This window comes from Dendrobates tinctorius, unplaced genomic scaffold, assembly GCF_039654945.1.
Source record: "Dendrobates tinctorius isolate UK_male_01 unplaced genomic scaffold, ASM3965494v1 ptg000104l, whole genome shotgun sequence".
In the NCBI taxonomy this organism is placed as follows: Eukaryota; Metazoa; Chordata; class Amphibia; order Anura; family Dendrobatidae; genus Dendrobates; species Dendrobates tinctorius.
This window is the reverse complement of record NW_027361772.1, coordinates 16632932-16647581: the sequence shown is the minus strand read 5'-3', so window position 1 is coordinate 16647581 and position 14650 is coordinate 16632932. Positions and strand designations below refer to the sequence as shown.

General features: G+C 49.0%; 1 protein-coding gene across 3 annotated transcripts in view; it reads left to right on the top strand.

Moving 5' to 3' along the window:
- The window catches only part of DDHD2 (DDHD domain containing 2), a 71679-nt gene that overhangs the window by 46608 nt on the left and 10421 nt on the right, over positions 1-14650 (top strand). For all 3 annotated transcript variants that reach the window (XM_073588824.1, XM_073588823.1, XM_073588825.1), the window contains 8 exons: positions 421-491; positions 815-937; positions 1058-1153; positions 1355-1474; positions 3409-3564; positions 3682-3784; positions 4391-4555; positions 5652-5808. In XM_073588824.1, coding sequence (XP_073444925.1) covers positions 421-491; positions 815-937; positions 1058-1153; positions 1355-1474; positions 3409-3564; positions 3682-3784; positions 4391-4555; positions 5652-5808 — 991 coding nt within the window. The remainder of the gene's footprint in view (positions 1-420; positions 492-814; positions 938-1057; positions 1154-1354; positions 1475-3408; positions 3565-3681; positions 3785-4390; positions 4556-5651; positions 5809-14650) is intronic.

Sequence of the window (14650 nt, the reverse complement as noted above, 5' to 3'; positions counted from 1 at the left end):
GCAGATTTCTGTTGCTCACATTTAGAGTTTTCAGAGCTGAAATCTCCCAGAATTCATTGCAGGCTTAATGCTGCCTTGTTGATTTTCAGTCTTGGAGGTGCCATCTTTATACCACGCACTCTACAGTAAGCGGACGTAGGAAAAACTGTCCTATGTATTGTAGGACTTCAGGGGGTGTAGAATCGCAAGCTTGTTGACTGGCGGCCAGCAGAATTGTGAATGCAGCTCTGGACTCTATGAAAAGTAATACAATGTATTTGTAAAGTTATGGCCCTTTTGATGTTGCCTGGTTTTATCCTGTTGTAGCCACAATATAGTGGGATGTTTTTTGGGTGGGATAATAAACTTATTACTGGAATATGATCTGTAGATAGACCGGTTGATGTCCAATGTGACACCGTACTACTGTCTCCTCTATAGGATCTCTGATTCTGTTTGATCTGCTCACTAACCAAGTGGATCCTGAAGGAAATGTTCCTCTCAAGACAAAGGTAACCTAGACCCCTCTCCTAATTTCCAGTGTGTAGATTCAGCCTTTTGTTTTTGCTTCTGCCAGAGGTCTTATTCCATCAGACATGATGGTGGTCTATGGCTACAGAGCTGGAGTGGGAGTACCACCTCTTACCTCCCGGCCATTCGCGGCTCTTTTGATTAGCTGGTCTGATATTGCGCCAGGTCGGCTAATCAAAAGGAAAGCCGCGAGAGCAGAAGTACATTTTTTGCCGCTATGGTTATTGGTGATGCTTTGGCGGTATGGGTGATCCTATACTTTGGGACACCCTAAATGTGAATATTTCTCTTTTTTTTTGTGCAGACGTCCGTACCAAAATCTGAATTTCAGACAAACAAGCGGACGCTGGAAGACGTCATGAATCAGCTGGAGCTGTCGGAGTTCACTGATGTGTTAGAGCGAGAAAAGATGGACATGGACGCTTTGGTGAGTCTGACCCTTCACGCTGTTCCTAAGCTTCATCCATGATGATACTGTCCTTTTTGAAAGGTGTGGCTCTATAGAAGTGTGTTTTACTACTTATATTTTTGCCCCATGTGTATATAGGGTTTGTGCTCTGAGCAAGACTTGGAGAATATGGGGATTCCTTTGGGACCAAGGAAAAAAATTGTCCACTATATAAAACAAAGAAGACCTCTTCAGGTGAGTATTTTCAGCAATATGTTGGGCTGTTTTTTTTTTTTTTTTTTTATGTTGACTTCAATGTTAGCAGATGCCATACTTTTGAGCTATCTTATATTATAATTCTAATCTCAGACATTTGGTGAATGAGATTCTCTGCAGTAGGTGAGTCGTATAAAATTCATGAAAACAGAAGAATCTATATTTACGTTCTAATTCTAGGACACTAAATGCACAGCCCCGGAGTCCTCTCCTAAGACAGACCCAACACCACCTCCGTTCCTGTCTGTCACCACTTCCAGTATGGCCAATTATGAACAATGCGATGTAGGAATTGGACAGGTAAGAAACAGTCAGTCGTGCTTCAGCCATGGTTTACGTTTAGTTGTAGGTGTGTGTTCTATATATTCGTCAGTGTATCAAATACTCTATTCTCCCAACTAATATATAAATATACACACTAACGATTTTGCAGATGTATATAGTTAGATGGGAAAATAAGTATTTGACACACTGCCGATTTTGCACTTTTTCGACACAATCTAAAAATAAAAACCAGAAAATCACATTATATGATTTTTAAATAATTAAATAGCATTTTATTGCATGAAATCAGTATTTGATCACCTACCAACCAGAAAGACTTCTGGCTCTCTCAGACCTGTTAGATTTTCTTTAAGAAGCCATCCTACTCTGCACTCATTACCTGTATTAATTGCACCTGTTTGACTCATAAAAAAGACACTTATCCACAATCACAGTCCAACCTCTTCACCATGGCCAAGACCAAAGAGCTGTCTAAGGGCACCAGGAACAAAATTGTAGACCTGCACAGGTCTGGGATGGGATACAGGACAATAGTCAAGTAGCTTTGTGAGAAGGCAACAACTGTTGGGACAATTATTAAAAAATGGAAGAAACACAAGATTACTGTCAATCTTCTTAGGTCTGGGGCTAGGTCAGGGATCAGACCAAAACTACACTGCTCAATGACCTGAAGAGAGCTGGGATCACAGTCTCAAACATTACCGGTAGCAACACACTACGCCGTCATGGATTCAAATCCTGCAGGTATCTCAAGGTACCCCTGCTCATGTCAGCACATGTCCAGGTCTGTTTGAAGTTCACCAAGACTATCTGGATGAGAACGTCATGTGGTCAGATGAGATGAAAATAGAACTTTTTGGTATCATCTCAACTCGCCATGTTTGGAGGAAGAAGTATGAGTAAAACCCCAAGAACACCGTCCCAACCGTGAAGCATGGTGGGGGAAACATCATACTTTTGGGGATGTTTTTGTTCAGAGGAGACAGGACGACTGCACCGTATGAAAGGGAGAATGAATGAGGTCATGTATCCTGAGATTTTGGGCAACAACCTCCTTCCCTCAGTAAGAGAGAGCATTGAAAATGGGTCGTGGCTGGGTATTCCAGTGTGAAAAGGACCTGAAACACAGTCAGGACAACTATGGCGTGGCTCCATAAGAAGCATTTCAAGGTCCTGGAGTGGCCTAGCCAGTTTCCAGACCTGAACCCAAAAGAAAATCTTTCGAGAGAGCTAAAACTCAACTCAATGTTGCTCAGTGACAGCGAAACCTGAAAGATCTGGAGAAAATCTGTGTGGAGGAGTGGGCACAAATCCTGCCTCAGTGTGTGCAAACTTGGTCAGAAAGTACAGGAAAAGATTATTGGTTACGTTAAAAGTGGAAAAAGTCTTGAAATGATTTTTCGTGGTATGATGTTATTTTTTTTGACTTGACAAAAACCTGACAGGGGTGTGTAGATTTTTTTTTTTTTATGCATAGTATATGCATATTATTAATTTGAGCAAAAAAAAGCTCACCTGACACTGTTTCTGCATCCACATTGGTTGAGTCTGTGACCAAAGCATCTGAAAAATCACATTCTATTTGCAAAGTCCCCTGCGCTCTTCTGCTTAGTAGTCCACCACAACGTCATGCATGTATCACACTACAACCTGACTTCCCCAACTACCAGTGTGGCACCTAGTTTAGGGTCCTGCACATCTTCTAGGTCCTTATGCTCTGGTCTCGGTGTAGTACCACACACGATTACTCCCAATTTCTGTGGTTTTGAAGCAAGTACAGGTGGAACTTATGTACTTCACATGAAGTTTCCACAATATTGAGGCAATTCATGATGTGGTGATTGACCTTCTCCTCTGCCAGAGTGAGTCCTCCAGGTACCAAACGGTCTACCCTCTATCAGCGACAATCGTTAAAAGCTCACGTGAAACCATTCTGCTCCATTTTTCAGGCCCAGATCAATTACCCACATCTCAATTTCAACCCGGAAATATTCTTTGCGTGGGGATCTCCAATCGGGATGTTTCTGACTGTACGTGGATTGAAGCGGCTTGACCCAAATTACCAGTTCCCCACCTGTAAGCGTTTCTTCAATATCTATCATCCAGTAAGTAGCTTCTTATATCACAATTTATTTTTTTTTTGTTTTCCACTATGTAACAGTAAAAAAAAAAAAATCTGAAATGATATTAATTTAATTTCTATTTTTCTTCAATATTTGCAGTTTGATCCAGTCGCATACAGGATTGAACCCATGGTTCTGAAGGAAGAGGAGTTTGAGCCAATGCTGATCCCTCACCATAAAGGCAGGAAGAGGATGCATCTAGGTAATTGAGGTCCTATCTGTACCGCTATCTATGGAAAGCGGTCACCTGAATACAGCAATAATTAGTAATGGAACGGAGGGGATCAGAGTAGGTAAAGGATTGCAACTAGAGAGGTGCGGGATGGCATCTCATTTCAGTCTCTACCACCTCCTGGAGGTAGTTTCTGGATGAGTTCTCAATTTTAAAACTTTTTTTTTCAACTTTTGAAAGGAAGTATGACTTTTGTGGCTGGTTAAAGACTAGAACAAAGAGTATTTTTGATTTTGCAGGACTCTCCAGTTCCGGCACCAGGAGCAGGAGGGTACGTGGGATTTGCATACATGTGGTCACATGCCGACTAGATGTGCCCAGGGTCTAGTCGAGTGAGTTGAGTGAGACCGGACACGACTAGTCAGAATGTGGCCTGAAGTATGCAAATTGCATACTCGCGGTCACATGGCCGCTAGTACCAGATAATACTGGCAGTGCACTTTGCACTCTGTGAGGATTCAGAAGTCTGCAGTCACGTAAAGTGACAGCAGACTTTTACTCCAAGACTTGACAGTCCTTTTAAGGAATCCATGTTTTCAGTGCATTTATGAGTAATGTTCTATTTCTTCCTAACAGAACTGAAAGAAGGTCTAACGCGAATGGGTACTGACATTTTGGGGTCTCTTCGGGTAGCCTGGCAGACATTTACCCGACCCCCTGTGCCTACGTTACCTCCTCCAACTGTAGAAGCTGCCGAGTTGCCTGTTTCTGAATTGGCCCCTGTCCCAGAAGCTATGCCTGGTAAGTGACACTGTACACATACCTTGTAGAGGCTTCTATCCATAGGATTGGTGGGTAACTTGCTGATCACTGAGAGTCCACCCACAGTGATCACGAGAACGCGGCTTTGGAGTGGAAGTGTGCATGCTCCGTTATACTTCATTCATTTTCTATAGGATTGGCGAGCAAAGTGCTATTTCTCTATCGCTTCATTGGGGGACACAGAAACCATGGGTGTATGCTGCTGCCACTAGGAAGCTGCGACTATGTACAGAAAAGGTTAGCTCCTAGTCCACAGTATACACCCCACCGACCGGCACTAATTTCCTCAGTTTAGCTTAGTGTCAGTAGGAGGTGGACACGGGTTTTTCTTTAGACCCATATCTAACCTCAGTGTGCGTCGTATCTGCCAGTCTCGTAGTCACTGAATGGAATGTAAGCTGGGCATGTGCACATCTGGAACTCCAAGGTTGGGGTTTCGACGCCCCTTCTTGAAAGGAGCAGAGCCCCAATCTTGAGATCACTGGGGGTCGCAAAGGGCATTGCCCTTAGCGATCAACAAATTGTTCCCCATCTTCTCTCTAAGGGATAACTTGATTTTTTGGGGGAATAACGCTTTAAGGGTGGACAATCCCATTAATGACTTAAAGGTGTCTTCGAGATAAAAGAATGCTGCATTTACAGGATTGAAAGGTTAAAAATATATATAGAATCTGTTTCTGTGAATTCACATGGACTTCATTGATAACTTTTTCTCTACCTGCAGCTGTCACTAGAGGGAGCATGTGCGCTTTCTGCATATGCTGCTGAATAACTCCCTCTGGTGGTGACTGCAGGCAGTCAGCAAAACTTCAGCTCTGTCAATGCAGAGGATGTTGAGCTCTGATTCAGACATTTCTGAACTGGAAATTTACCTAAAATATATTTTTCTACCCCCCCCCCCCAGTTATTGAGATATTGTCATTTTCACAAATAGACCCCTATTGCTTTCACCCACCCAGATTCTGTGTTTGCCCTAGACTGTCCCTTTAATGCGCCATTTGGAATTGACAAGGAATATCTTGGCGCTAGGATGCAATATTCCATGTGAGATGCTAATTACATTTTATTTTTGCAGTTGCAGCATCAGATGAGGTTATTGTGAAGGAGGAGCCGGTACAGCTCGATGTGGGGATGTTAAATGGCGGTCAGCGATACGACTACGTTCTTCAGGAGAAGCCGATCGAGAGTTTCAACGAATATCTGTTTGCACTACAGAGTCACTTATGTTACTGGTAACGACCTCAGTCACCGTTCTGTGTACCCACACTACATATTACAGGGACCGTAGTAGAGAAGAAAGGGAGAGGGACTACACTAAAAGGTGCCAGGGTTGGGGGCCGTGCTTCTGCTCTGCAGCTGATCAGATGTGCTGGAACGGAGCCCCTACAATCTGCTAATCACAAGAATAAAATACACCCTAAGGAGCCGGAAGGGGAGAGGAAGTGACGGGGCTGTAAGTAGGAAATGTGGGTGCCTGAATCTTGTTCTGGGGCACAAGTAGCAGTATGCTCATAAAACATTCACCATGACTGGGGGTCGGAGGGGGATTCTGTATATACAGCTTTTTTCAGTATGGTTTATACAGTGATTGTGAAGACAGAGATGGTTATAAACCATCGCTGCCTTCTCTACAGAGAGCCTGGATGTCTTTGGTAACTGGCTCCGGGATTCTGCAGCTGCTGACTCTGCAATGATGTTCTAGGGTAAGTTTACACACGTTTTTGCAGCGTTTTTTAATGCTAATGTTCAGCTGCTTTTTTATTAGCAGCAGAGCCTATGAGATTTCAGAAATCTCATACACACAGATTGTTGTTTTTTTTTTTTTGTGTGATCAGGATTTTGTGCTTTCCAGCGTTTTTTAGACATAGAGAATGTCACTTCTTTCAGCGTCTTCACCCATTGACTTGAATGGATGGTGAAAAAAATGCTGCAAATACGCTGGTTGACTTTCTCTATCGCTTCATTGGGGGGACACAGAAACCATGGGTGTATGCTGCTGCCACTAGGAGGCTGACACTATGCAGAAAAAAAGGTTAGCTCCTCCTCCGCAGTGTACACCCCACCGACAGGAAGTAGGATATTCAGTTTAGCTTAGTATCAGTAGGAGGTGGACACAGGTCTTTCATTAGACCCATATCTACCTCAGTGTGCGTCGTTTCCTTTTAGGTTTTCCGGAGGGATACAGAGTGAATAGTCACATCTGTAGTCCCACAAAGAGACTGAGTATTGCGTGTACTGCCACCACGTATCCTCATAGCTCTCCTCAGCAGGACCAAGACCCCCTAACACGGATGTGTGTCAGGCAATCCAGAATGGTCCTGGTCCCCCGTCTCCCACCCACTCGCCCACCAGAGCCTATCGGTTTGCAGGAAGCGCGGACGTCCAACGAAAAATCACGGACGTCCTTACTTCACCTGGAAGATGAGGTACCTCTCTTTCCCCAGGATCCCTCTTCAGAAAAGGGTGAGGAATCACGGATCAGTATTCAGCTCCCTGTGGCAGCCTCCCTTTAGGTGTAATACCTCCATGCTGGCTCCCCCCCCCCCCCTCCCCGTGACTTTTCTTACTAAGGGCTTCTTCCCCCGGCTGCACCTATCTTATTCATCTCTGCAGCCGGGCTTCATGCAGGGATCCATGTCGGGAGCGGTTGCTGCGGCGGTACAGCGACACCTCTGCGCCGCCCCACGTTCCTGGCGGCCGCCGCATTTCACTCCAGGCCCTGGCTTCAGTTTGGGCCTTGTTCGGCGTTGCGGCCACGCCCCCTGCCTTCATCCTCGGGCGGGCTTCTCTCCCGCCCGTTTCGGGCCCGCCCATCGCTCTCTCCCTCTATGCGCCCCTGAGACGGCGCAAAGCCCCGTCCACTCCCCCTAGCCTGCCTATTGTCTTCGGAAAGCGCCATCTTGGGCCTTCTAACAGTGTGGTTAATTCCGCCCATTCCTCTGCACTCGGCCTTCCAGTGAAAGCGCGCGTTTTTCTGCCCTGCTCCCCTTAGGCTGCCTCCATTTTCTCAGTCCCCCGACCTTCCGGTACTGCTTAAGGGGCGGTTGTTTGCTCCCAGCGTGGGACCTGTTAGTGCCTTCACCTGGCAGGACCAGCCTTTTTCTGCCCATCTCCGCTCGACTTAAACAGGTACGGTGCGGAGTATATTCCACGTATAGTAAAATCAAGCAGGGCCACACTATTCGCAGGTCCAGTGATGGGGCATTGAATCCACCCTTCCTATGGAGACTGATGGGAATTGCACTATAGCGGTGCAGTCTCGCATGCAGGCAGCGCAGTCATTAGTGTAATAAGTACTCCTCAGCCGCACAATCATTAGTAGCAATATGACCGGGCAGTCACTGGTGTAAGGGTGCTCTGGAAACGTGCGTTCCCCAACGCAACAGTGCTCCAGAGCCGTACAGTCGCTAAGGTAATGTACCTGGGCGTTGTGTAGTCACTGGTGTTATAGTCAGATCAGGAGGTTTCGTTCAGACGGGCAGAAGCACCTTCCAAGGTCTTCGCTTCTCACTCTGAGTTTGACAAGCTCCTTACAAGGGAAAGAGAAAATCCGACCAGGCGCTTTCAAAGAGGGAAGCGTCTCGGCGTGCTGTATCCATTTTCTCAAGAGCTCACCGACAACTGGTCGGCTTCCCCCTCTGTAGACGCTCCTGTTTCCAGGCTATTTAACAACACAGTTCTTCCGATCTCAGGTGTGGCATCTCTGAGGGATTCTAATGACAGGATCATAGAATCTTTAGCAAAGTCAGCATTCGAAGCGGCTGCGACGGTGCTAAGTACGGTTTTTCTTCCACTTGGGTAGCAAAGGCCATAGCTACTTGGGCGGAGGATCTCTGCCAAGGCATTCTTGATGAAGCCCAGCTGAAGCGTCTGGCCGAGCTAGCCAACCAGATCTCCCATGCAGGTGAATATTTGGTCTCTGCCTCCTTAGGTGCCGCGTCTTGCGTGGCTCAAGCGTCCAGCAACGTAGTTGCAATCCGGCGTACAATTTGGCTTAAGGCTTGGCAGGCGGATTTGTCATCAAAAAAGTCCCTTACCAATCTGCCTTTTCAGGGAGCGCGTCTCTTCGGATCCCAGCTGGACCAGATTATTAAAGACGCCACTGGGGGCACAAGCTCTTTTCTCCCTCAGTCCAAACCTCGTAGACCCCCTCCAAGGCGTCAGTTTCGGTCTTTCGCCGCATCGCGACGACAGAACCTTTTTCCAACCAACAAAGGCCGCAAGCCCACCAGGATAGGAAGAAGGTCTCCTTTAGGCCCACTCCCTCCTGGCGATCTCACTCCTCCCAAGGCAGATCCTCCAGGTCCAGACCTGGACGGTCCACATCGGCATGACTATCAACAAAGTCCTGAGGCGCCTTCCCAACTGGGCGGCCGACTCCTTGTCTTCAGAAACATCTGGCTTGCCTCGGTGGAATACGCTTGGGTCAGGGAAGTTCTATCCTCAGGATACAAGATAGAGTTTGTTTCTCGGCCCCGGGATCGCTTCTTCGAGTCCCGACCTCCAAAAGACCCCGCCTTAGTTCCGGGTTTCTTTGCATCCATCGCCTCTCCTCATTTCCGGGGTGATTGTGCCCGTTCCTGAAACAGAACGATTCACAGGGTTTTACTCAAACCTGTTTGTAGTGCAGAAAAAAAGGCGGCACGGTTCGGCCCATTCTGGATCTCACAAAAGGGTCCGCCTGCGACATTTCAGGATGGAGTCCCTTCGTTTAGTAATTGCTTCCATGGAAGCGCAGGAATTCATGTGCTCAATAGACATTCAAGATGCCTATCTGCATGTCCCCATCTTTCCCGGGCATCAGAAATTCCTGCGTTTCGCAATTCATCAGGTCCACTTTTAGTTTGTCGCCCTGCCGTTTGGTCTCGCCACCGCGCCCAGAGTGTTTACAAAGATCATGGCGGCGTTAATGGCCCTGTTGAAGATCAGAGGTCTCATCCTCTTTCCGTACCTCGACGACATTCTAATCAAAGCTCCGTCTTTTCCCCAGGCTCTCGAAAGTCTAACCATCGTTCTCGACACCGTGTCCAGATTCGGGTGGCTTGTCAACAAAAGGAAGTCCTGCCTTGTTCCGACACAACGTCTTGTGTTTCTAGGCTTATTGTTCGACACCCGTTGATTGAGGGTCTTTCTCCCCGAAGAGAAGATGATCTCTCTTCGACGGGATGTACGATCGCTGCAGAGCCCCCAGCTTCCATCTTTCCGATCAGCCATAAGAGTCTTAGGAAAGATGGTGGCGACGGCCGAAGCGATTCCCTTTGCTCAATTTCACTCGAGACCGCTTCAACAGGCCATCCTGTCTCGGTGGAACAGGTCTGTCTTTTCCCTGGATCGTCCAATTCGCCTCTCGTCCTGGGTCAAACAGTCCCTCTGGCTGACGTCACCGCTCATTTCCCTAGGCCGGTCATTCCTTCCGATTCACTGGCAGATTGTGACAACGGACGCCAGCCTTCTCGGCTGGGGTGCGGTGTTTCGCAATCAGACTGTTCAGGGTCGGTGGTCGACACAAGAGACGACTCTGCCAATCAACATCCTCGATATACGGGCGATGTTATCTGTCTCTCATTCACTGGGAAAGGCTTCTCAGGGGTCTGCCGATCCGGATTCAGACAGACAATGCCACAGCGGTGGCCTACGTCAACCACCAAGGGGGGACACGGAGTCCCTTGGCACTAGCGGAGGTGTCCAAGATTCTCCACTGGGCAGAGGTATCAGTCGCAGCGATATCCGCGGTGCACATTCCCGGCGTGGACAACTGGTCCGCCGATTTTCTCAGCCGCGAGGCGGGAGAATGGTCCATACATCCGGACGTCTTCCATCAGCTTTGCCGTCATTGGGGGACTCCGGACGTAAATCTGCTGGCGTCTCGCCTGAACAGGAAGGTCCCACAATTCGTCTCCAGGGCCCGAGATCCTCTCGCAGTGGGCGCTGATGCTCTGACCATTCCCTGGTCTCAGTTCAAGCTCCCCTATCTGTTTCCTCCCCTTCCTCTTCTTCCCAAGCTGTTGAAGAAAATCAAGGCGGAAGGGGTACCAGTCATTCTCATCGCTCTGGATTGGCCCAGAAGGTCTTGGTTCGCGGACATCGTCAACCTGCTTGCGGACGCCCCCTGGAAGCTTCCAGACAGAGCAGATCTGCCGTCTCAGGGTCCAATCTGCCACCCCAATTCTCGGCCGCTCAATTTAATGGCGTGGCTGTTGAAACCGCGGTTCTGAAACGGTCAGGTTTTTCGGATCGGGTTATTCACACCATGATCCGGGCTAGAAAGCCATCGTCTTCCAGAATTTATTAACGTACGTGGAAGGCCTATTTCACTTGGTGCGAGGCCAATGACATTCCGCCCATGTCCTTTTCACTCCCTTCTATCCTGGCGTTCATCCAGGAAGGCCTTTCTCTCCGCTCTTTAAAAGGTCAAGTCTCTGCGCTTTCCATTCTTTTCCAGAAGACGTTATCCTCCCGACCGCAGGTCAAGACTTTTCTTCAGGGGTGGCTCATGCGGCACCTCCGTACCGCGCTCCCGTGGATCCATGTGATCTCAATCTGGTCCTGGAGGCTCTTCAAGGTTCACCCTTTGAACCTCTCAGGGAAGTTTCCCTATCCCTTCTCTCCTGGGGGACACGGCACCCTCCCATATTCTACAACTCCTGTTCTTATGTTTGTTGGTTACAGTTGAGTTGTCTGTTCTGTTTCACTTTATTTTGTTACTTCTCCTACTGCTTTCTCACTAACTGACGAAATTAGTGCTGGTCTGTGGGGTGTATACTGCGGAGGAGCTAACCTTTTTCTGTGCATAGTGTCAGCAGCATACACCCATGGTTCCTGTGTCCCCCAATGAAGGCTCCGAGAAACAGAGTTTACGGTAAGCAACCAAAAATCCTGTTTTTTGACAACCAACCTGACTAAAGCTGACAGCTGAGGGCTGATATTCTCAGACTGGTAAGGGGCCATTGATCTTGGGGGGGCACCCCCCCCCAGCCAAAAAACAGCAGCCCCCAGCTGCCCAGAAAAGGCACAGCTATTAGATGCACCTATTCTGGAGCTTTGCCCCATTCTTTCCACTGCCCTGTAGCGGTGGCAAGTGGGGTAATGAGGGGTTAATGTCACCTTGCTATTGTAAGATGACATTAAGCCGGCCTAGTAATGGAGAGGTGTCAATAAGACACACACACACACACACACACACACACACACACACACACACACACACACACACACACACACAGAACAAAGTCTTTTAATGAAATAATACACTACACATTTTTTCCATCTTTATTAAACTGCTATTCCAATACTGAAGCCCTCGTTCTCCTGCAAAAAAATTAAAATGATAAATCAACAATATCCCATGCCTGTACAGTCAAGTCCCACGGCGTAAATCCATCTCGGGGGTTTAATCTGTTTACAACCGGGAGCGGTGCTAATGTGACTGCTCCCGGCTGTAAACTACTGGGGTATGAATGAGAAGCAGCGCGCGCAGACTCAGTGAGTAGTGGTGACGTCACTCAGTTTGAGCTCGCTGCCGGCATGAACTCCTGTGACCTCAGCACCGTGGGAAAATGACGATGCTGCGGTCACAGGAGTTCATGCCAGCAGCGAACACAGACTCATTGACGTCACCTCACTGAGTCTATGCTCGCTGCTGGCCTGACCTGAGGTGAACTCTTCACCGTGGGAAAATGACAGTGAACAGGGTACCTCAGGTAATCCATCCATCCCATCCCACCATCCATCCATCCCACCATCCATCCCACTATCCATTCATCCATCCCCTGTCAGTGTGATTTTACCATGCCCCTCCGTGTCAGTGTGATTTTTACCATGCCCCTCCGTGTCAATATGATTGATTTTTACCATGCCCCTCCGTGTCAGTGTGATTTTACCATGCCCCTCCGTGTCAGTGTGATTTGCACTTGAATTGACAGCTTTTCAAAGGAGGTTCGGTTCTACAGGAAGTTATTTTTTTTTCTCTGAGGGCACTCAACTTTATTAGCTTGCCTTGCACAAAGAAACAAAAAACGCACCAAAAATACACCTAAACCTGTGTTTCCAGGACGTCCACCTGACAGCACCATGGAGGACGTCCTCCTCCTCCTTACAGGGACAGGAAAGCACACGAGAGGTTAAAAGGCCCCATCCCACCCCTTTCCCTCAGTGTCTTTCCAGTCCCTGCATGGAGGGACATATGAGAGGAAGAGCAGGAAGCTTACCGGAGGGCGCAGGGGGAGCAGGCGGCCAGTCCAATCCTTCCCTCTGTCAGGATGCCCAGGGCCGATACTTCCCTGTGGGGAGTCCCTCTGCCCCAAAGCCAGGAGCAGGACGTCGCTCCTGGAGGGAGCCGCTCCCCCCGGTGGGAGGCTCTCGGCTCCAGGCCGGACTGCAGTGCCGCGGTAAGCCGGGTCCCCGCACGGGGCGGGCGCCGGCGACAGAACCCGGGCCACGCTGCCGGGTCCCCGCAGAAAGCCGGGCGGGTGTCGCCATTGCAGGACGCCCGGCGGGCGGGGCTTCAGAGCAGGACCTGAAATCGGCTCAGCGCACGCCAGCGGCTCACTGCATGCCAGCAGCTCACCGCACGCAACAGCTGTTTCGATGGTATGGACCCAGAGTCGCCAGCCGATAGAGGGGTAAGTGCGCCTGGCGCAATCCAACCCCCACACGGCCTTCCCCGCAGCCCAGGACAACTGACCCGACTATCCCTGTTCTGTATCGTACAGGAGAAGGGTACCCCAGCCCCCCAACAGAGGTTAAGGATTCGGCAAAGGCCACATCTAAATCTGTCAGGTGCCCGGTTTGCAGGGTAAAGCTGCCAGACACCTATTTCAAGACTCTCTGCGGACCCGGCACTTCAAGGGTTGTAAGAGACGAGCAGCCGTCCCTCCTTGCCGAGATGCGATCATTGATTCGGGAGGAAGTACAGGCCTCCAGATCCAGTCTCTCACGGCAGCAGTCCCCTAGTCCGGGGCCAAGCCGGAAGCGGCCGAGGTGGGAGATGAAGCTAGCCTCGGAGACGAGCTCGCCTGAGGGGTCAGACCCCCGGGACTCGGATCCCGAGGAGGAGGGGGAGATCCCGACTGACAGGAGGGACCAAGGCAGGAAATACCTGTTTAAGTTAGAGGACACTGATGACTTGGTGCAGGCGGTAAGGAACACCATGCAGATCAAGGATGTTCCAAAACCGCAGTCCCAACAGGACCTAATGTTTGGGGGACTGGTTGCTCGGAAGCAAACTGTGTTCCCTGTAAGCGAACACATTAAGACAATGGTCCTAGAAGAATGTAAAGAGGCAGAACGTCGACTCGTACTGTCTCAGGACTTTAAGAGCCGACTGCCCTTTGACCCAGAGGAAACACGATTGTGGGAGGAAATTCCTAAAATCGATGTTCCTGTAGCTAAGGTGACCAAAAAGACCGCCATCCCCTTCGAGGACTCATCAAGTCTCAGAGAACCGATGGACCGGAAGGCAGATGTTCTATTAAAGCGAACATGGGAAACGGCAGCTGCCCTTACTAAGGTTAACATAGCAGCCACCTCGGTGGCCAGGTCCATGTTCCTATGGGTGGGGCAGTTGGAAGAGCATTTATCCAACAAGACCCCTAGATCTGAGATCCTAGCTTCCCTCCCTCTGATGAAATCAGCCACTGCGTTCCTTTCATATACGTCGGCTGAGTCCGTAAGATTCGCAGCCAGAAACAGCTCCCTTTCCAACACAGCTAGGCGAGCAGTTTGGCTGAAGTCTTGGTCTGGGGATAATGCTTCAAAAGCAAAGCTTTGCTCCATCCCCTTTTCAGGCTCAAGGGTGTTCGGGCCAGCTCTAGATATCATCCTAGAGCAGGTATCAATACAAAAAATGGTGGGGGGGAACAAGATCCCTGAGGAAGGTGCCAGGAAGGGCGCCGAAACGCGTAGGAGGAAATAAAGGAGTACACTGCTACAACATCTTGCATCCCAGGTGATTTGTTAATCTCAGCAGCGCGGACTGCAACACACCCTGCTTCCCACAACTTTCTGAATCCTAGAGCAGGTGTCTGACAAAAACAAGGGGTTTCCAGAAGAAAAACCCAAGCGTCCCCAGTCCTT